Source organism: Arthrobotrys flagrans (assembly GCF_004000055.1).
Source record: "Arthrobotrys flagrans strain CBS H-5679 chromosome Unknown unitig_0, whole genome shotgun sequence".
Lineage (NCBI taxonomy): Eukaryota > Fungi > Ascomycota > Orbiliomycetes > Orbiliales > Orbiliaceae > Arthrobotrys > Arthrobotrys flagrans.
This window is the reverse complement of record NW_027137550.1, coordinates 2,490,335-2,511,128: the sequence shown is the minus strand read 5'-3', so window position 1 is coordinate 2,511,128 and position 20,794 is coordinate 2,490,335. Positions and strand designations below refer to the sequence as shown.

Sequence of the window (20,794 nt, the reverse complement as noted above, 5' to 3'; positions counted from 1 at the left end):
AAAATATTCCACTACCGTGATTTCCCCACATCCAAGTTTCCCCATTTGTACCAACAAATCCTATGCGAAGGTTTAGTCTGGGGTTTTAGACTTAGCCGATGCTAAGATGGGTATTCTCCGTCTACACTATACATGTACATGCATACGCACGCGCCAGACCATAACAGCGAGACAAAAGAAAAAAAAGATGATCGACCGTGCAGCAGGGAGTGTGGGGTAACTAACTACCTGTGGAATAGCAAAGGTAAAGTTTTAAGTAGCGAGAGAGGAAAAAGAATACAAGGTTTGCGTGAGCAAGTTTATGATGTGGAGAAAAGAACTTCGGGTAAGAAAAAAAAATGGCGTTTTTGGGGATATCTTATCAATTGCATGAAGATGGTTCGTTGGAATGATGGTCACGGAGTATACCCACTTCGGGTACTGCGGAGATGTAGATTGCGGGGCCCGGGGACTCCTTCTACTGAAGTTGATCATAGTATGTATGTTCCAGTGGAAGTGGGATGTGCCATCTACGAATTACCTACTAGGTATCTGGAGTTTTGAATTGACTGTGGAGAACGGCATGTGGTTTTCGGGGCTTCGCCGGGCCAGGCGAGTGGCTTGGAGATTTTCCGTGTAACAGTGGTTGGTTTCTGCACCGTATGGACGATGTGGTGGCCATGGACATGGTAGACATGGATATGGAATATACTGCTAGTACGTATGGACTAAGGGAAGGGGCACGGTTCAGCTGTCGACTAGAGATTATTCCAGCCACGTGGTTCTAGGGTGGAATTGAGTTTTGGACAGCATAGGATTTGGATAGTTCTGACTTCTGATCGGGGACTGGAAGTTGAATGGACTCTGGCGTTTTAACTGGTAAGACTTGAAGGGATCTGGATGGACTGGTGGTGTAGCGTGTGATCTAGAATACCTAATGGTTTGTTAGGCTAAAGAGTACTCGAGTCAGAGATGGGCTGTGGCAAAGTATTGTAACATCGATATTAGCGTCTGGAAAGATCCAGGATGATGTTTTGAAGTTGTCCGAGATCGGTGAGAAATAAAATATTGATTCAACAGAACTACTAGGTAGTTTGAGGAGTAGCGTAAGGAGAATTTTGTAGTTGTTATGTAATTCGTCGAAAGGCTTGGAAATATTTTCATGTGAAATTCAGTATTCGCATTTCAGTATAAAATTACATGTACAGAGATTATAGTAAAAGGAAATTTTTCAAAGTCACACCCCGCCATCCCCATCGCCACCTACAATTTCGCTTGCGGCGCCGGTAACCCCGTCAAACTCTTCCTCTCCTCCTGCCCCGGCCACATCTCAAACCCTCTGCCCTTATACCTATGTCCCCAGATACCGTTCCTTCCAGGTGCGAGAATAGAATTTGGATCAACGGCATCCTTAATTGTCTCCACAAACTTATTAAGAGCCTGACCGTTCCATCCATACGTAGCAGCAACTTGATCCTGGAAGATCAAATGTGTTCTATATTCTCCGTAACCCTCGTCTGCAGCCGCTGCGATCATTTCGCGCATAAGACAGATTGCACGACGTTTTGCGTCCGGGTCGGTGCGGTCGTAGACGATGTTGGCGATGTAATGGAGTTCGCGGCCGAGCACGCACCAGCTATTTTTCATTTTCGTTAGCGTAAATTCTTTCATTGTGATTGTGAAATAAATTTGATGAGGTTAATAGGTACTTACGTTGGGAAAGAATCAAAGCCCCACTTCTTATGCAACTTCGTAACCAATTCATGCACCAGCCTCGCATCCCGTCCTTTAGTAGGAACAATTGGCGAGAAGAACAAATGCGCCGCATTAGGAACCCAATTCAACCAATCCAGCTCCCTAAGTACCGGCTTGCCGCTGCAGACATCAGCTCTATCCCTCAAATAATGTCCCACTGGCATATCCTCTGGCAAATTAAACTTCGAACCGGGAATCTTTGCAAACGCCTCCTTAATAATTCCCAAAGACTTGGCTCTCGTCTCGTCATCACCGTAAACGGTTCCGTAAAAGAACCAGGAAACATCACCGAATGCCATCTTCTTGGCGTGTTCTCTGATGACTTCTCGAGGCATTGGTGTCTTTTTGTCGTAGAACTCGGCTCTGCCTCTACCGGTAACGGCGAGCTCTTGGATGACATTCCTGATCTGTGGAACATTTCCAATAACTCTGTTCAAAGCCAAGGGTCTAAGAGCCTCAATGATAGCCTCAAAATCATTATCTCGTACAAATGTAAACATGAACGATTGATGACCGGTAGCAGGCATAAGCCACACTCCCATCTTCGTAACAATTCCAAAGTTACTTTGTGAGAACAATCCATCGACCGAAGGGCCATAGTTATGTTGGAAAGCTTGCCAGCATGGATTGTCGGTATTATCTGCGCCGGGGAGGGACCCCATTCCAGTACGTAGCACCTCACCATTCGGAAGAACAATTTCCATACCGCAATGGACGGCAAAATGATCGCCGTAAGGTGTATACCCAACACCACGATCCAAAGCATTACCAACAACGCTACCACCGCCGAGATCGGGTGTATCGATCCAAAGTGGGTACCCGGTCTTTTGTACCTCTTCATACAAAGCGAAGTATGAAACACCGGGTTCGACGAGACAACTGGCGTTATGGCCGTCGATGTTAAGAACGCGGTTCATGCGCTTTCCGAGATCAACGAGGAGGGATCCGCGAAGACGAGGGGCGGCACCGCCGTAGCCGAGATTGCGTCCCATAGAGATTGGGTAGACGGGGATTAAATGACGGTTTGCCCATTTTACGATTGTTTGGACGTCTTCGGTTGAGCCAGGGTATGCGGTACCGCAGCTGACGAGGTCTTCTTGTTCGAGGATGTGGAATGCATCATGGGTGTTTCTGGTTCTCATATGTTAGAAAGCAGGTGAATATGGGAACTTGATTAGGATTGTGAACTTACGGCTGTTCCATATACCAACCATCAATAAGTGGCTTGTCGTTAATTTCGACATGCTCGTCACCAAGAAGACGTTTTAAGTCCGCAATGGCTCGGTTAAAGGCCGGTCTGTCGACATCTGGGGGTAGAACTGGAACTTCTTGCTTGCGGGGAACGCTCGGGGGGACGGTCTTGTTGGAGTATAGCCGATCTTTATGTTCCTTTGCTACACTGAGAAGTCGGACTGGAGTACCGCTATGCTTTTCGTGCAAAGTGGGGATTGGGGAATCTTTGGTGACCATTGTGACGATATATCGCGAAATAACCAAAGATATTAAGAATCAATTGGAACTCTGACGAGGGGTATACGCGATAGTAACTTCAGAGAGACAACCTCTATCGGTTCCTCTTAGGTTTTAGCCCTAGCTAAGATGTTAAGAAAAGGGTCATAAGACTTTTTCAATTCTAGGCTCCTCAATTGATTATTTTCGCGACTATTCGCAAAGAAAAACACAAGTGAAAAAGAATGATATGGAGTATTTAGGATTTTCAGGTTATCTGGTTCCAGATTTTGCTTCTATTTTAACTTCCATATTTTTTTATCGCGGGGTACGCGACTCGAGTTAACGTTCCGAACTCCACTGGTCCATACGTAACTAAGACTAGTCTCGCCGTCGGGTGGGGAAAAGCGTGCAGTGGCCATCGGCTGCCGTCGAGTCCAGTCGAATTCCGGACTCAGTCAGTTTTGCGTTGGTTTTGTTGTGCATTGGGAAAGCTGGCGATATTCCGGGTCTAAGGCTTGTACCCCCCTCCAACCTCACGTTCACCATTGAAAGACAAATTATCTGCTAATGTTTAGACTACTAACCTAAAGCTGCTAAAACTCTTGGGTAAAAAGTGTTTGTGTGAGGACCCTGCTGACCAGTATCGAATTCAAACATACGCTCACAGTCCTCGATCCGAAGCATTTGTAATGGGGTTCGGTAATACCCAACGGAAGAGAGCTCAATATTCCCAGCCTCTTGCTGGCATGGCCTTCCCTGCATCTGACCATTCCCAATCCAACTCCAAAATAGGGCTTATAGGCCAGCATTATACTGCAAGCGATCCGAGAATCTGGGGAACTTGATACCTTCGTCCTGCGACGACTCAGCGATTACCAACCATCCGTGCCACAGGTGCGTTTGTGAACCACCCGGGGAATATCCAGGCCAAGCGAATATGGACATTCCCCGGAGCCTCCGCGGGCTGCATGTAGTTTGATCTAACGGGCGCGTGGAAGCTAGGTACTTTTTTTCTTCGTTTAACGCTAGGAAAACTTTATATCGAAAGGAAAAATGGGAGTTCTCGCCCTGCAATTTCAACCGAGAAGGGAGCGTGCCCTATACCGGCCAATCACGCGAGTTGGTTCCCCAGCCGACGTCAATGGGAATCACCGGCTTCTCCAGTCACGAAATTTCCAATTCCTTCCCAAGACACCGGGGTGTAAAGCAAAAGAAAGTGCGGAGGATTTGTGGGGATTTCTCGTTTGCCTTTGTGGAGATGTGAACGGCTGATTCATCTTTGTGGAGAGATTCAAAAAGAAAACTACTTTTTATCCCTCGGTGGGAACTTGGGCATTAGCTCACTTTCCTATACTACTTGGTGAACCCAAAGCCCACTCTGCCGGGAAAAACATAAGTAGATAAAGGCCGTCTACGAACCCCAGATTTTTGGATAGAACCCTCTCTTTCTGGGGATCTCTTGTTTGTATCCATCTTGCAAACTCTGGTTCGGATCAATCAATCTGAGGAAGGTGCCTATAAACTCGGATTGATTTATAATACCTACTATTCCTCTTCCTCCCTAATACCTACCCTTTTTTACTTCTTCCTATTTGGAAACCTGCCTTATTCCGAAATATAGACCTGCATCGACATGTCGGAAACAGATAGCCGTGAGAAAGCAAACGTGGCGGCAACGAATCAGATCGAGGACGTTGCGGATCGAGAAGCCGAAGATCACTTTGGCGCCGTCGTACTTGACATTGGCGACAATGAAAAGAATGGGAATTCAGCTGGATACAAACTTGCTGCCGATGGACATGTACGTATTAAAAAGATATTGGGGCGCTTTAATGCATTAATGATCATTGGCTGATGATTTTGTAGACTGTCCTATTACCACAGCCTAGCGATGATCCCGATGACCCGCTTAACTGGACACCGTTCAAGAAACACATGATCTTGTTCATTGTTGCCCTATCTGCTTTCTGTGGTGACTTCGGTAGCGGTGCTGGTATCCCATGTATCGTCAAGCAAGGTGCAGAATGGAACATGAGCCCCGTTGTCGTCAACTATGCGGGTAATTTGAACGTCATCATGTTGGGTGTCGGCGGTATCTTCTGGATTCCCTTCATTTACTGGTGGGGACGAGCACCGGTCCTCTTCTGGACAACCCTCGCCGGCGCATTCTTCACCTTGGGATGCTGCTTGACCACCAACTTTGAGACTTTCTACGGAATGCGTGCTTTGATGGGCTTCACTTTGACCGCCTGCCAAACCATCGGTCTCTCGTTCATAAAAGATATGTTCTTCTTCCACGAACACGCTCGAAAGATCGGTGTCTGGGCTGCGATCTTCTTGGTTGCTCCATACCTTGGCCCTTGTCTCGGAAACTTCATCATTGACGGAACTGGCGAATGGAGAAACGTGTTCTGGCTCGTTTTCGCCGTCTGCTGCTTGGATCTCACCCTTATCGTTGGATTTGCTGATGAGACCTGGTATGTTCGCAATGTCCCGGAGAAGGTCCCACGCGGCAGCCGCATCATGCGTGTTATCGGATTCTGGCAGATCCAAAACCATGCTTCTCTTCAACTTGTTTCGTTCCCACACAGCTGGGTTAGACTAGTGAAGGTCCTCTTCCGACCAACCATGATCCCAATCATGATCTACTACATGCTTTCCTTCATGTGGTGAGTACATTACCCTTACCTATAACCATAACCTCTAAATATTAATCGCATCTACAGGGCCGTCGGTATCAATATCACCACCTCTATCCTCTTCGAAACCCCACAAGAAGCCGGTGGATACGGCTTCGGCGCCAAGTCAGTCGGTTACCTCTACTTCACTCCTCTCGTTGCTGTCGGAATCGGCGAAATCTTTGGCCACTTCTTCAATGACTTCATCGCCGCCAGATACACCAAGAAGAACAACGGAGTCTTCGAACCCGAATGCCGTCTCACCACCAACTACATCTCCACTTTTTTCATGATCCCCGGTCTCATCATCGTCGGCTTCGGTCTCGCCAAACATCTCCACTACATGTCCTTAGTCATGGGATGGGGAATGTACGTCTTCGGTGTCATGACCGCCTCTGTCGCTATCACCGCCTACGCTTTGGATTCGTACCCTACTGCTTCTGGCGAAGTTTCTAGCTTCTTGAACTTTGCTAGAGTGCTCGGTGGGTTTACTGTTGGATATTTCCAGCAGCCGTGGGGTGCCGCGTCGGGTTATGATGTTAGCTTTGGGGTTCAGGCTGCTATTGTGGCTGCGGCTTTGGGTGTCCTTTTGACACTTCATATCTTTGGAAAGAGGATGAGGGTTTGGGGTGGTCCCTTGCATTTGTAGAGTTCCTTCCCTTTAATCTCTTTGCCGTCTTTTCATGTGGAGGGTGATATAATCTAGAGTCTTTGGTTGCGGAATGAAAACTTTTTTTTATATGTGGACTATAAAACATCATTTAGTTGCGAGAGTATATTCGCTGGTAGCTACTTAGTGTATGTCTTCATTTTCCTGTTTGTAATGATAATGAACGATTCTATACCTTCATCTATGTTTGTGCCTCGTCTTCGTAGCATGTTTTGGTTTTCATGAGATATGTCGCAGGTCTTTCGTGTTATACATTTTGACCGCGCACATTTATTTATAAGCTAAGTTTTTGATAAGCCCGGTCTAGTATGAATACAGTTAATGCGAGGTTCGACTTAACTTTTCACGAGCCTCAAGCCCAGGAGCGCCGGCGCTCTTAGGGTGGAACCTTTCTTTAGATGTATTTACTGTACTGTACAAATATATACAACCAATTATAACCTTCCTCGAAATTCAATCTCCCTCGTCATCTTCAAAGTCGCCGCCTGCTCTATCTCCTGCTGAAGAATCCTCAACCTTATAGGTTTGCTAATCACACTATTTGCGCCCATTCTTTCCATCCGTTCCTATAAACATATTACTAGTTAGTCATACTACTTTATCCTGAAATTTCAAACCAAGAAAACAAAATTCAAGACCCCAAAGAAAAAGATAAAATGCATACATCACCGCCACTACCATGTACGAACATCCCCACAATCCTCGTCCGTCTCCCCGGCCACCTTTCCCTAAACTTTTCCAAAAACTCCAACCCCCCCATAACCGGCATCGCAAAGTCCACGAATATGATATCCGGGAAATGTCCCCTTTTCACCATTTCTTCAATAGCCTGTAGTCCCTCGGCACCATTATATGCTGGTGTGATATACTCGTGCAGAACCCCCAATTTGTGAGAAAACTTTCGTAGTATTTTGGAATTTATGAGGTTATCTTCGATTACTAGAGCGCGGAGGGTGGGGATGTGAGCCTCAAGCTTTGGTGAGATGGTATATCCGGACATAGGACGATAAGTAGACAGGTCTGGAGGTGGCGGATGGACCCGGGAAAGGATTTTGGAAAGGAGGGCCTGGTCTGATGGGGGTTCTTTAGGGGTAGGAGGTTCTGCAGGCTTTGGGGTAAAGGAGGAGATGTCGGAAAGGTCTTTGAGGAGGGAAAGACCTGAGGAAAGGGTTCTTAGGTTCGATTCTATGGGATTGAGATTGGAGATAGCATCTTGGGAAGGTGAGGGGTTAGAGAAGTCTTTTATGGCTTTTTGAATGTCTGTGAGGGTTTGGTCGGCGAGGTGGCAGAACGCTTTTAGAGGGCCGTAGATCTAGAATGATTATTTTGTAAGCATATAGGTATATTATGGCGTATATCACCTTAGCAATATGTTTCGTTCGATAAGTGTCTTCTTACATGATCTAGTTTATTAAAAAGCTGTTGTTCCCGAGACAACTCATCGATTGTTTCGCTATTCGCCGAAACATCATCTTGTCGAGTTTCGGTTGTATCATGATTCCTCGGGGCGGCACTATCCTCTGAGAGTTTTTCCAGCTGAAGAGTCCATATCCTATACGGCCCTACGCCAGAACAAGTCCACACATCCCGTCCGATCACATGTTTCTCCGTATGCGCCCCAATAATAGGATCTCGAGCCTGAAATCTAGGGTTTAATCTTCCATCCCCCAATCTCTGCTCCACTAATGATTCCACAGAATTCTTGAATTTTTCAAGTTTACAAGCTGCATTTTGCGATACTACTGCATCGGAAATCGTGGCTTTGGATGGTTCGTCTAGATATTGCGGTAACCGGAAGTCAAGAACTAGAGTTGGTGTGTCAGCGCTGTCAAGGAATCCTTGGAGACTTGCTGACATGGTTTTCTTTGATAAAAAGGATTCAAATTCTGGTATTGAGGTGCTGGTCGCACAGAGCGTGGATATAATGTGCTTTAAATACTGCTCCGCTGTGAGTTCTTGGGTTCCAGAGAGAGTAGTGTTCATGGTCGTGAGGCTCTTTGGATTTGGATCCTCATCAAGGCACCACAGATCTGAGAAACCCCTGACTAAGAGACCCACAGGCCAAGGGACATTAACCAATGCCAAGATTACACGACGTCACTGGTGCCAGGGGCATGTCGGCTTGCAACACTGTAGTTTCAGGATTTTGGGGGATTGGGTGCATATCGATATCGTCCCGTGTGAGGTAATATGACTCCTAATTATTTCATTGGAGGGAGTTGATAATTCTAACGTATATATTGAGACTTTAGGGATCTTAGTCTATAAACTTCTAATTTATTTTTGGAATCCGTATTGACACCGAAATCGATTGTTAATTTCTCTAGCCGCAAGAAGTTTAATTTCTGATTGGAACAGGAGTCAGCTGTCAGTAAAGGGCTTCTACGTTGTTGATCTCCAGTATATATGAAGAAATGAAGGGCCCTTCGTCTAAATTCGCGGAGTCTTGTTTTAGCCATGGGTGCATAGATATATGACTTAATTGAATGTGAGCCGATTAAGGGAATGTAGGTATGAAAAATTGGAACATACTGACTTTGAGGGTTGAAGCATTTAAAGCAACATTTTTATAAAGTTTTTCTAAGTTCAGCCCAATTATGAGCTCAGCTTTTCTATAGAAACTTCAACTAGGAGTTTGGGGTATACAAAGACAGAATACATAGTGCTAGTATGTGTTCCAAACCCTCATAATTGGTTTCCTTGGGACTTATGCCTCATATTCTCTTACACCCTTTGATTAGAGGATTCCGCGGAATGATCGGAAAACTATGGCTTACGAGGACAATACTTCTGCATATGTAGTCTGATTATGTTATGCTAACATCGTCGAGCAAGAGCTAGCAGATGCATGAGAGCAATGCATGTCGGTTATCAACCGCATGGACTAGTTTGGGAATCGAATTCGAACTTGCACCTGTGGCGAAGTATCAACTTAACCATCTCTGAATAAGGCAATTGTCTATCGGCCGAGCCTGTAGAGTCAAAGATTCGATGTTTAGAAATACAATCGACGCAATTGAGATGACGCGTACCAAAAATCCATATAGACGCGTTGAATCTTTTGAAGTGTCGAGCAAGCTCGAGTCGAGGTCCGTCGGGCGTTACGTTCCACAAGGCTAAAGTGACCACACCCACAACGCATTTTCCGGGCGAACCGAGACAACGGTCTGCCCGGCCCAGCCGGTTAACTCCATCCCACCCACGAAAATCCCAAAAAACGCTGGCTGGAGCCTCAATAGCCCCATTAAAATTTATACCTTCGGCCTATAGTTTCATTCGAACCGACGGCCATACTCGAGTCCGTGGCCTCGGTAACTTCCATATTCAGACGTTTTAATTTTTACCCAAAGGCCAAGGAAGTTTCCAAGATGGTTTAGTCATTACTTTCGATTACTAACTCTGCTTATGTACATTTGAGGCGGCGGCATCCACGGGGTTATCTGTTCGAACTGAGTATCTCGTGTCGCGTTTGAAGCTAATTTGGATCATGGTGCTACAGACAGGGACAAGGTTCAATGCAGACCCGGGTGGCCCGCTGAGATGGCAGGGCCGGTCGACCGAGGATCTCCGGAAAGCTTTATGATGTTGGAGCGGTAGCATCCGAGTTTTCGAGAATGGCGTCAGTCAGTCGGTGGAGGTTCGTAAATCATATAACTGTACGACTGGCTTCAATGCTTTGTAAGAGATTTCACAGTATATAATGATCGTGAGTTTCCACTTCTGTCGAAATCCAATTCGAACAATCAGCAACATCAGCAGAAAAGCTATTAGCTACTTCGAATATCCACTTACTTCCTCTAAAGTCTTTTCAAAATCCTCGAATTTTCTCTTTCGGCCCATCGACCTATATTCTTGGCCGGCTATCAATAACCCCAATATTACCTTTATACCTCCAAGCATAAATCATGTCCACAAAGCCAATCGTCCTCGTCACTGGCGCCACCGGCTACATTGCCGGTTGGGTTGTCAAATATTTCCTCGACGCCGGATATAGCGTCCGCGGAACCTCTCGCAACAAGACCTCAGCCCAACCCCTCATCGACACTCTAGTCTCCCAAGGCTATCTGGCCTCTGATATCAAGATTTATGAAATCGCCGACATCACTGTCCCCGGCGCTTTCGACGAGGCAGTCAAAGATGTACAAGTCATTACACATCTTGCCAGTCCAGTTTCCTTGTCCTTCAAGGATCCCGACCCGGTCATTCGCACTGCCGTCGAAGGCTCTATCTCCGTCCTCAAGTCTGCGAAAGCACATGGAAATAACTTGAAGACATTCGTGAACATGTCCTCCGTCGTTTCCATCATAGACCCCAGCGTTCAGGGTAAAGTCTTCAGCGAAGAAGACTGGAACAACTTCGCCTACCCCACTACCCAAAAACTCGGCACCTCGACTCCAGGCTTCGTCATCTATATGGCCTCGAAAGTCGAAGCCGAAAGAGCAGTGTGGAAATTCAGAGATGAAGAGAAACCGTCGTTCAATGTCGTTTCCATTAACCCCGCCTGGGTTTCTGGCCCTCCACTCGTGATTCCAAAAGATAAATCAAAGATCGGTGAAACCACCAGGACTATTTTTGATATCCTTGCTAAAGAGACGGAAGTTTATCCATTGGGTGCTATAGCCACCTACGTCCACGTTTTTGATGTTGCAAGACTTTTTGTCTGGGCGGCTGAAAATGGAGATAAGGCTAATGGCGAGAGATATCTTGCTTTGGCGGGCAGGAGTGGTGAGCAGGCTATTCGCGATATTCTGACAAAGGCATATCCGGAACGGAATATTGATGCTGGAGAGCCAGGTCAGGGATATAACCCAGACTGGACATTTTCGCCTGGTGAGACTGGGTTTGATGTTACTAAGGCTGTGAAGGCGACTGGGCGGGATTGGATCCAATTGGATAAGACGGTTTTGGATACCGCGAAGGCTTATGAGTCTTTGCTTTAATCTGGTAGAGATTTGGATATATATAGTTGGGAAATTTTGAAGTGGAATACTGTTGAGTCATGTAGTTACCTTGTTTGAGAGAATAATATCTCTGCATGTTTTTGCAATATGTGTATGTGAAACAATGGAATCAGCTGAAATTAGAACGAAAGCCAGGATTTTTGAGGAAGAGTAAAGTAAAAGCTAGCAAGCAATGTTCCTTATTAATCGTGTGAGAGGCAACGCATTGTAGGCTGAAAATACAACATCGTGCTCTGCAACAAAGCCGCCAGAATTCGAAGAATCCGAAAGTAAAACCCATCGTTTCAATCTCGTGGCTGTCTTCAATTCGCCGATTACACGAGTTCTATTCGTTTAAGGAGAAAAAACTCCGCAAAAACGGTGGCAATACCCCAAGCTTCGAATCTCAAAGCTTACCTTCCGCCGCACAATTGAATAAACACGGCTCAGCTTTCTCGAAAAGACTCCACTTTTCAGCCCAAAATTTCTATCAGCTTTCCCGTTTGGCTAGAAATAGGTTTGCTATAATCCTAGAAAGCGAAAGGGCGTAGTTTGTTTTTTTGCGGCTAAACGGTGAATTGTGAACTCGACTTTGCGTTTACTTAACTTAATTAAAGCGCTTGCTGTAGCAGGATATATTGAGCGAATACAACACACTAAAGTACTTGCAAGGGGTGTGGGATTTAGATTGTAATTGATGTCGTACAATTGTTCACTTTTTGAAGAAGAATCATTTGTAGTCTTGCGAGTGGCAGGTAAGTTAAGGCTTGTTTAAGATCGAGGAGTTCATAGTCAACAGGTAATTGTAAAAGCTAGTTGGAAGCTCGAGTTGACGAGTTCATAACCCACAATATCCAAAATGGAATTGAAGTCTGTGACTCCCGCGCAGCCCCGAGGGCATGGCTTGCATAAGCTCTTAAGCTAAGAGTCCAACAAAAAACCACTAAAGTTCAATGGAAATGGGAGGAATAGGCTTCCAGACCCTTGGAAATTTGATAGAAGTTGACGCGCGCACAGCAAATGGTGTTCAGGGCTGGACGCCTTACTCCGTACTTACGTCCCTTCTCTCAAGAATTTTACAAAATGCTGCTCCCCTTTCTAAAATTCCTGATCAGTTTCTGGATTTCGGATTCGATTCTGTATCAATTGGAAAGGCCGCCGCGAAATACCACAGATCCAACACATAATTAGAAGTTGTAATTAACTGAACTGTACACATTCGTTCAAAATGGGGGGCAATGCTCTTTCTGTACCTGAGCTATCTTATGGCGGAACCTACTATATTGGTCCAGCGGGCGCAAATGCTGGTGATGCCTTTGGCGTGCCTGCTATCTTTACTACCGATTTCTTCACTTTGAGGTATGTTCGCAGTCAATGACATTCAAACTTCATCATCCACCCGATCCATGATAATGTATATGGACTAACACACCCCCGATCCCAACAGCGGTGGTCCCCCATTAACCCTCAGTAGTATCCCAAACCGTCTCCGACACCACCTCAGTCTACACCTGCAACTCCTTCAACGCCGGCATAGACACCTCACTCCTTTGCCCGAGCCTAACCCGCTCTTCCATGACTGGTGAACACTTCATGACATTCACCGCACCACACAACGATAATTACACAGTCCTCGGCTTCAGACGATGGACCGTCATACAAATCGCAGACGAACATGTAACCGATGGAACGACATTTCCTACAAACGCTTATAAAACCGTTCTTGGTGGTCCTACGACTGTGACGCAGACTACTACTGTGGATGATAATCCGGCAACGACGACTGTTACGCATGTTAGTTATGGGAGGACGAGACATGTTGATGTGCCAGTTACTTCGTAAGTTGCTTCTATCATCCTTAAAGTTTGTCTATGGGGTTCATGTGGCTAACGAAAAGGTAATATAGATACACCACGGTCACCAATTACCCAACTTCTTGCCCACTCCTCTCAGGATGAGTGGTAGGATAATTTACGAATAATTATTCACGGATGTAATAGTATAAAATGGATGCGATGTTGGGGGACTTAACGCAAAGTATATAGGGGACTCGCTATAAAAAGGCTTACAAGAGCAACTACACGGACAATACTATGGAACGACTGTATTCTATGGGGTGGGAAGGCTAATAATTTGTAATTGAGCATGAGATCAATTAAGTACACTAAGTAGCAACTTTATTGCTAGACTATTCTCGTGTAGTGATGGGGGATATGAAAAAGGGGGCGGGACAATGCGGTGAAAAGATGACGACGCTTCGAGACTTCATCCTCATATCGACCAGAGTATCATCAGAGTCAAAACTGTCGATATGGACCAAATTATATTCGGAGGTGGAAATGTCCTCAGACTCGAGGGCGAGACCCATCGGGGGGCAAAGTATAATCGAAGTCGAAACTGTCATTAGGAACCAGAGCGTATCCGGAGTCGAAAGCCGTAAAACTACTTAAGCCGCCCCAGCATCCTTCTGATACCTCTCCTCAATACCCTTATACACGGCCACCGTATGCTCCCAAACCCTCTCCCTAAACCCGGTTTCTCTATACTCTAGCAGCACCTTATTCCCACTCTTCGCCGTCCCATCCCAATGTACAGTATAACACCCACTCCCCTTAACCCCATCCAACCCCACCGCCACATCCTCCCCCTCCCCCTTCCCCTCCCCACCAATCAACCCCATCACCTCCTCCGCCCTCTTGGACGCCGGATAAATCTCACTAGTAGCATAAAACAAATTCCTCTCCCCACTCTCCTCATCAGAAACACACAACCAACTCCCACCAACCCACATTAGCGCCCTAACCGCCAAACTAATCATTCCCGGGAACGTCTGTCCCTCTGTCTTTACAAACCCCGGGAATGCGTGGACGAAACTTATTTCGGGGTTTCCTTTGGCAAGGTAATCGAATGTCACGGTTGTGGAGGTGACGTGGTGTTGTCTGGATTTTATGAATGTGGCCTTTCGCATGTCGAGATCGTTGGGGTCGAGTTCTTTTTCTAGGCCGCCGCCGAGGACGCGGATTACGCGGGTGAAGTGGTTGTTTGTGGTGGAGGTTTTGAGGAGGGGGAGGAGGTTTATGATGAATTTTATGTGGGAAAAGTAGGAGATTGCGGCCATGAAGTTGAGGCCTTCTGCGGTATCTATATGTAACAATGGGCAAGCATTAGAATCGTTTTGTAATACAACATGGAACAAAGAGGGATATGAATGCCATATATAGGGCAAGAACTCACCAGGAAACCCAGACCTCAACAACCCCGCACTCAACCAAAGCAGATTAATCTCCTTTTCCTTCTTCAGGATCTCCTCGCACGCCTTGTCCACGTTCTTGATCAGGAGTATATCGCATTGCACGAATATATACGTTCCCTTGGGGTTGATCTCCTCAAGTGTTTTCTGAACAATTTCGGCATTGGAAGGTGTTCGTCCGATATAGTAGACTTTTGGAGAAACGGTCGATGCGACAAGTTGTTTGAGGGTGTAGAATCCAATACCCGTTGTTCCTCCCAGAAATACGCAGACCGGGGAGGGGAGACGGGTTGATAGTGTCGCGTTTGCGGCTTTGATGGTTGTGAGAGGGATCATGATTGTGGAAGGTTCTTACGATATCGATATCAACAAATATAATAACGAGTGATACTCTCTTCCACTAAAAACAAGGCCGTATAGGTTTGCCGTCGGAAAGTCGGAACTCAGGTACACAGGAACCGGCCAGCTCACCGCCTTCTTATAGTCATCCCAAGTGGGTGTTTCAAACCAAGACCTCTCCCACTACCCAGAACTTCGTAACGAGCTCGACTCATCCGCAGCCTGCAATCCCTACTTTGATACCGCGTCTCGGCTTGTCATCAATACGAGTTTTGGGTGCCGGTCTCCGACAGTAGTTGCTATTTGAAATAAGATCGTACGATTTGGAGGAACATACAAACGGGTTGTGCTACAGCGAGGGACCCACTTATTTCGATGACGACAAGGCGAACCGAAGGATCCAGGTGGATTAGTCAGCTCTCGGAAGGTCAGTGGTTAAATAGATTCCGAGTGCCGACGGGGTGAATATCCAACAATATCAACACCATGGCGTGGTCGACGGGTGGGAAAGGAAGGTGTATATATAAGGTATCTAGGTACAGAAGGAATTAAGTGGAGAAGCTTGAATATGTACAGAAAGAAAGAGGATCAAGGCGCCATTACAATGTAAATGCTTATGCTGGAAGGTTCTATCCAGCATAGCATTTATGACGGTGGGGAGTAGTAAGACGAAGCACCACGCATTTGGAAAGCCGGATGCATGGTCACACAGCACAGAAAGAAACGCTAAAAATCGATATCAGGAAAAAGGATTTGTACGGAAACAAAGAACATTAAAAACTATTAAGAGAGGGAGAAGAAACTTGGTGGTAAAATCTCCATTGATCAACTCGAAAAGCCTGGCTACTAAACGGGATTCGAAGAAATCTAATATACCTTTCACCTTTTCTGCTTTTTATCCTCTCACTATCTTTCAACGCCTATTCAACGCTTGCATATGTAATAATAACGCCCCCCGCCTGTGAGTAAAGTAAAGACCATTAACGCCGGATCCGATAAAATATGTGCATGAAGGGGATATTAGGTCGTAGGTCTTCGTTAGGCGTCTCTTTCTGAAACGTAATAAGGATGTGTTGGGACGCGCTTTGAAGTGAAGAGGTTCTTGTGCTTAATTATAAAGTATTTTGCTTGCCGGATTGTGAAGTATGCAAAAAGGGCAGAGAGTATTAGGACAATGTCATAATGCGACTGCAGAAGTAACGATAATAATTTTGCAAAAACAAGAAAGAAGAAATGCTTCGTTATAAAATACTGTATGAAAGGATGGATCCGCAGAGGTGCTGGTGATTATAGAATCGTTCGAAGTTGGCCCGTTTATAAAACGTCTGTCACGTCAAAGTTCGCTGGGCGGGTACGCGTCCGGACTCGGGTTTGCCGTACGGCACCGGAAGGAGGTGTTTGCACTTCTGATTCCAAAATTCTTGCATTCGCCATTTGAGCATGTTGACGGGGAAACCCTCTGGGATGCTGTGGAGGTAGGCATCTACGGTAGGGCTTGATGGACTGCTACCGAGTGAGGATCGTCGATAGTGAGTTCTTGTACTTGACTCCGACTGTGAGCTGTCGCGAGCTGGCGCGGCTTGGAGTGGAGATGGAGGGTTAATTTGTTCCCTTCGGTTGGCAGGTCGCGAAGCACCGAATCCTATGCGACGTTGTGGGCTAGCAGATTGACTTCCGGGTCGCGAATCGGTCGATAGAGTCCCAGGTCGTGAAGTAGTCGGTTGCCTTTCAGATCGTGAAGCGACGAACTTGCTTTCGGGTCGTAAAGTAGTCGGTTGACTTTCGGGCCGCGGAGTGGTAGGTTGGCTTCCAAGTCGCGATTGGTCCCTCTCGCCGACTTCTTGAGAAATAAGACTTCTATGTGACATCGTAATGCTGTCTGTAATATTTCTATTCTCAGATGGGTCTGCTTCTGGCTTCAACATTTCCCTTTCCCGCTGTTCTCGCTCGAGGAGAAGCTCTGCTTCTAGCCGTCGTTGTGCCTTGACGCTTGCTCGACGCTCGTAATATTCTCTCATGAGCCAGGTTCGTAGATCCAAAAGATAGGATCCCGCAGTCTCTGGTAAGTCAACTCCTAGCTCCTTGGCGGCTCTCATGACAGCTGACTTGACGCAAACGTCATTACCGGATTCTTTCGCCAGCCGCTCAGTCTCAAGAATGACATCGAAGTTAAACTTCATAATCCAAACTTCATCTTCTGGTGTTGGCTCAAGAAGCTTTAGCGGCCCACATGTGTCACCTCTGCTCGCTCTTTCATTCTTGACCTTGACCAAGGCGTTAATGAGAAGTGCACTTGCACTACCTTCGACCGTAAGTGTTGGGATTCTCTTCTTCACTTCCTCTTTTTTGCGTTCCATCGGGATCCCCGTCTCAAGACCGCGTGGTTTGACCATCCGCTTCACATCACAGGTTCTGGGGAACAACATGCTATCCATTGAACCCACTAACGGGACGGGTGCTGGCTGCATAGGTGGGGAGATATCCGGGGGACAAGATGGTTGGTCTTCGTCATCAGAATCGTCAATTTGGAGACCGGTGTATTTGAATTTGTATGGACCGAGATCCTCCGGGTGAGGAGGTGGATTGTACGAAAAATCATTACCTTCCGGAACATTCAGACCCCGAGCGTGGGGGTAGCCATCATCATCTGGGTACTGTAACTGGATTCGTCGGACGTTATAGTTGTCATCACGCATTGACTGATTTGGCCAGTTTCCTTGAGAATTGCTAGTCCTATACGAAGACGGGGCATGGAACTGGGGTCCCTCGATATTATCAATCCGATATGATGATAGAGTCGGTGACTGGATTCTCCCGGCGTTGTCGGCCCCATATGGCGATGGAGCTGGGAACTGGACCCCTTCAGTATTGTAAGTCCCGTATGACGATGGAGCTGGGAGCTGAGTTCCTCCGGCATTATCAGTACCATATGATGACAAAGTCGGTATCTGGATCGCTTCGACATTGGTAGTCATATATGGTAACGGAGCTGGGAACTGGGCTATTTCGGTATTACCAGTTTCGTAAGACGACAGAGCTGGGAGCTGGATTCTTCCAGTATTGTTACGTCCATACGACGACAGAGTTGGTAACTGAATACCTCCGCCAAAGTTGTTGACTGGGTCAAAGGGTCGCTTCTCTTCGACCATCATAGCGAGATGTCCCTTTGGAGTCGGTGGCTTTCCGTACGTAATTCTCACTGGTGGTGCTTCTTCCACCAGCGGAAGCAGCCCTTCCGCCTCTCGTGCTCGTTGTTCGAGCCGTTTCTTCAGCTGTTGTTCCTCGTATCGCTCCGATTGCTTAATCGCTCCCCTTTGTCGTGCATGCATGGCAAAGAAATCTAAGTCCTTACCTTCAGATGCCGCCACGAATCGTTGAAGGTAGTCAACGAATCCAACCTTCGGTCTCCCATTTCCCGGACGATGTCGGATGCCCTTGATTGACTTGAAGGTCTCCTCGGGATGCTGCTCGAGTTCCCTGGCAGTTTTGATGATCTCTGCCGCCCGCTCGTGGTCGATGGTCTTCTCGTACCTTCCTCTAGTAATCCCAGAGTCTCGGTATGGATCCCCCAGACGCCTCGTCCTGTAGACGTCCATGTCAATCCCACCTTCGTTGAAGGTACGTTCGCCCTTGCCGGCACGGCTCTGCCTTGCGGACTTCTTGTCCACTGATGGGGAAACCCCGAACCCCTTTATTCTGAGGCTCGGTTTTTTGGCCACTTCAATCAGCTTTGCAGCTGGTGGCAACCCGCTGTCCTCCAACCCCTCGGATGCCAGCATCTCCGCTAGGGTCATTCCTTCCTCGGGGTTGGAGCAGGTCAGGTTGAGTGGTATAAACTCAACCTGACCCTCGAAGTCCTCTTCCGTTGGGACCTCAGAAGTTGGCCTGATGGCGGCCGGGAGGGGGGCGCGGTTCTGGTACAGGAAATCCGTTTCGATAGCCCCAAGGGCATCGAAGTCCACTGAGACCCTTTTGGCGGAACCAGCAGCACGCCCACGGAAGAACTCCTCCTCGTGGAGGGGTTCCCCATGTGGGTGGCTCCGGGAAGGGCTGGCTAGTCGTGGGTAGGGGCCACTGGTCGCCATCCGGTGGGACGGCCCCCCTATCCCGCGGATGCTGTTCCGCGCGAACCACTCCCGCTGCTCGCTTCGATGCTTGTCTATAGCATCTATGAGCGAGACCACAACCGGAGATCGTGACTCCTCGACTTCACCAGCGCCAGGAGCGAGACTGAGAGGGGCTGGGGCCGGCTGCGGTGCCTCGAGGGGAGGCAATGACCACTTGGTGGTCGGTTTCTCGTACGGACTTGCCCGCGGCGGCTTTGGTGGCCCGTTGAGAATGGCGGCGTTCAGGAGAGGGAGATCGCCCGGCCTCATGTGAGGGGGGGTTGGGGGTCGCGTATCCGCCCACGCCACTCGTGGGGGAGGCCACGGCGTCGAATTCGTCGCCAGCTTGTACGTCGACATGTCGATCTTCTCGCCCAAGGCTCTCTCTGCCTTATATAAGCGGAAGCCGTCTAGAAACAGAGTTAGCTACAAAATTCGAGCAATTAAAGGGCAAGGGAATATTAAAATATTTACCTCGTACACCTTGGCTGCTGCCCCGGGCCCCTGGAAAGTCAGTCGACTCTTCCACGGTCGACCCTTTGGTCGAACCTAAACATCTCTGTCTCAACCTCTCTACTAAATCATCACCGTGGATAGGAGTTATCTTACCGTGCTCGATATCGGCCCGGATCCTGGCCGCCTCCTCCATTGGCAAAGTAAATTGTCGAGACAGTTGCTCGTCCCAACTGCCCCACACGTTGGCCTGTTGTATACACGATTAGCCAAAGTCAAGTCCATACAGTGAGTAATCCTATCACTAAGAAGATGGATATTGTTTTTGCACTTACATTCTCTGTGGGTTTCTGGGCAGGGAAAGACGAGTCCGGACGCTCCGGACGACAGATAGCACCATTGTGCTGGAAGAGAACCCTCCCACCGGGAGCTGGGACGTATGAATCGTCTTCTGGTGGCGTTACATAATCACCAACGAAAAAGAGGGAGACGTTGTTCACGAATTTTCGTGTCTTTGCCCCCCGACGTCTTCCTTGAGCTTGGGACTTCTCGTATTTTGCTCGTGCCTTCCCAGCCTCTTTCTTGCGTTTCTCAGAATTCTTCCACCGGTTGACTGTTTCAGTCTGGCATGCAATCAGGAATTTCGAGGCACCCTCTTTCTTCAATCTTTTGAGATGGCGAGTCTCAATTTCCAGCATTTTCGCATCATCGGCTCCTCTCATTGCCGTGATGTCTTCGGAACGAGTTGGCATAGGAGGCTTCTCCTTTTGTTTAAACGGCCACAAGTCCTTCAACCACATTGCTGCGGTTTCGTCCAGAGAACTACAAGAACGACGATTTTGAATAAAGGAAAAGGCGAAAAAAGGATGTTTTGATAAAACGAATCCAGTTGAGGGAAAAATCAGAAACGAGAAGATGTGGAAGGGAGGTGAAGGGGAAAGGATAGGTCGAAAGCGGTTGTTCGTGAAATGGAGATATTCAGCAACGGCTTTCCAGCAGCGAAGAGGTGGACTAGGAACCTGTGAAGGATATAAAGCAGAGGTGGAAGCAGAAGTTACAAAGGGCAACCAGAAGAAGGGGAGAAGCTCGTGAAGAAGAAGATCGAGGGAGGGAAGATTCGATCAACGAGTTCTCGAGAGGAGGTTGTGATGATGGTGATGACAAGAAGGAAT

The 20,794-nt window shown here is 47.3% G+C and overlaps 7 protein-coding genes across 7 annotated transcripts; 3 read left to right on the top strand and 4 right to left on the bottom strand.

Moving 5' to 3' along the window:
* Nucleotides 1-1,242: 1,242 nt before the first annotated feature.
* On the bottom strand, nucleotides 1,243-3,204 carry DFL_003784 (uncharacterized protein; the record flags this gene model as incomplete). The annotated part of the gene is made up of 3 exons (XM_067632771.1): nucleotides 1,243-1,615; nucleotides 1,693-2,865; nucleotides 2,927-3,204. 3 exons carry the CDS (start codon nucleotides 3,202-3,204, stop codon nucleotides 1,243-1,245), a joined length of 1,824 nt encoding a protein of 607 aa, XP_067491007.1.
* Nucleotides 3,205-4,819: 1,615 nt separating this feature from the next.
* Nucleotides 4,820-6,513, top strand: DFL_003783 (uncharacterized protein; the record flags this gene model as incomplete). Its single annotated transcript, XM_067632770.1, has 3 exons — nucleotides 4,820-4,987; nucleotides 5,053-5,855; nucleotides 5,913-6,513. The coding sequence occupies 3 exons, from the start codon at nucleotides 4,820-4,822 to the stop codon at nucleotides 6,511-6,513; spliced, it is 1,572 nt and encodes a 523-aa protein (XP_067491006.1).
* Nucleotides 6,514-6,968: 455 nt separating this feature from the next.
* On the bottom strand, nucleotides 6,969-8,517 carry DFL_003782 (uncharacterized protein; the record flags this gene model as incomplete). Its single annotated transcript, XM_067632769.1, has 3 exons — nucleotides 6,969-7,100; nucleotides 7,199-7,846; nucleotides 7,933-8,517. 3 exons carry the CDS (start codon nucleotides 8,515-8,517, stop codon nucleotides 6,969-6,971), a joined length of 1,365 nt encoding a protein of 454 aa, XP_067491005.1.
* A 1,922-nt stretch (nucleotides 8,518-10,439) lies between these two features.
* On the top strand, nucleotides 10,440-11,474 carry DFL_003781 (uncharacterized protein; the record flags this gene model as incomplete). Its single annotated transcript, XM_067632768.1, has 1 exon — nucleotides 10,440-11,474. One exon carries the CDS (start codon nucleotides 10,440-10,442, stop codon nucleotides 11,472-11,474), a length of 1,035 nt encoding a protein of 344 aa, XP_067491004.1.
* A 1,228-nt stretch (nucleotides 11,475-12,702) lies between these two features.
* Nucleotides 12,703-13,432, top strand: DFL_003780 (uncharacterized protein; the record flags this gene model as incomplete). The annotated part of the gene is made up of 3 exons (XM_067632767.1): nucleotides 12,703-12,833; nucleotides 13,118-13,312; nucleotides 13,381-13,432. The coding sequence occupies 3 exons, from the start codon at nucleotides 12,703-12,705 to the stop codon at nucleotides 13,430-13,432; spliced, it is 378 nt and encodes a 125-aa protein (XP_067491003.1).
* A 488-nt stretch (nucleotides 13,433-13,920) lies between these two features.
* Nucleotides 13,921-15,060, bottom strand: DFL_003779 (uncharacterized protein; the record flags this gene model as incomplete). Its single annotated transcript, XM_067632765.1, has 2 exons — nucleotides 13,921-14,615; nucleotides 14,709-15,060. 2 exons carry the CDS (start codon nucleotides 15,058-15,060, stop codon nucleotides 13,921-13,923), a joined length of 1,047 nt encoding a protein of 348 aa, XP_067491002.1.
* A 1,331-nt stretch (nucleotides 15,061-16,391) lies between these two features.
* Nucleotides 16,392-20,422, bottom strand: DFL_003778 (uncharacterized protein; the record flags this gene model as incomplete). The annotated part of the gene is made up of 3 exons (XM_067632764.1): nucleotides 16,392-19,579; nucleotides 19,644-19,872; nucleotides 19,958-20,422. The coding sequence occupies 3 exons, from the start codon at nucleotides 20,420-20,422 to the stop codon at nucleotides 16,392-16,394; spliced, it is 3,882 nt and encodes a 1,293-aa protein (XP_067491001.1).
* Nucleotides 20,423-20,794: the final 372 nt, after the last annotated feature.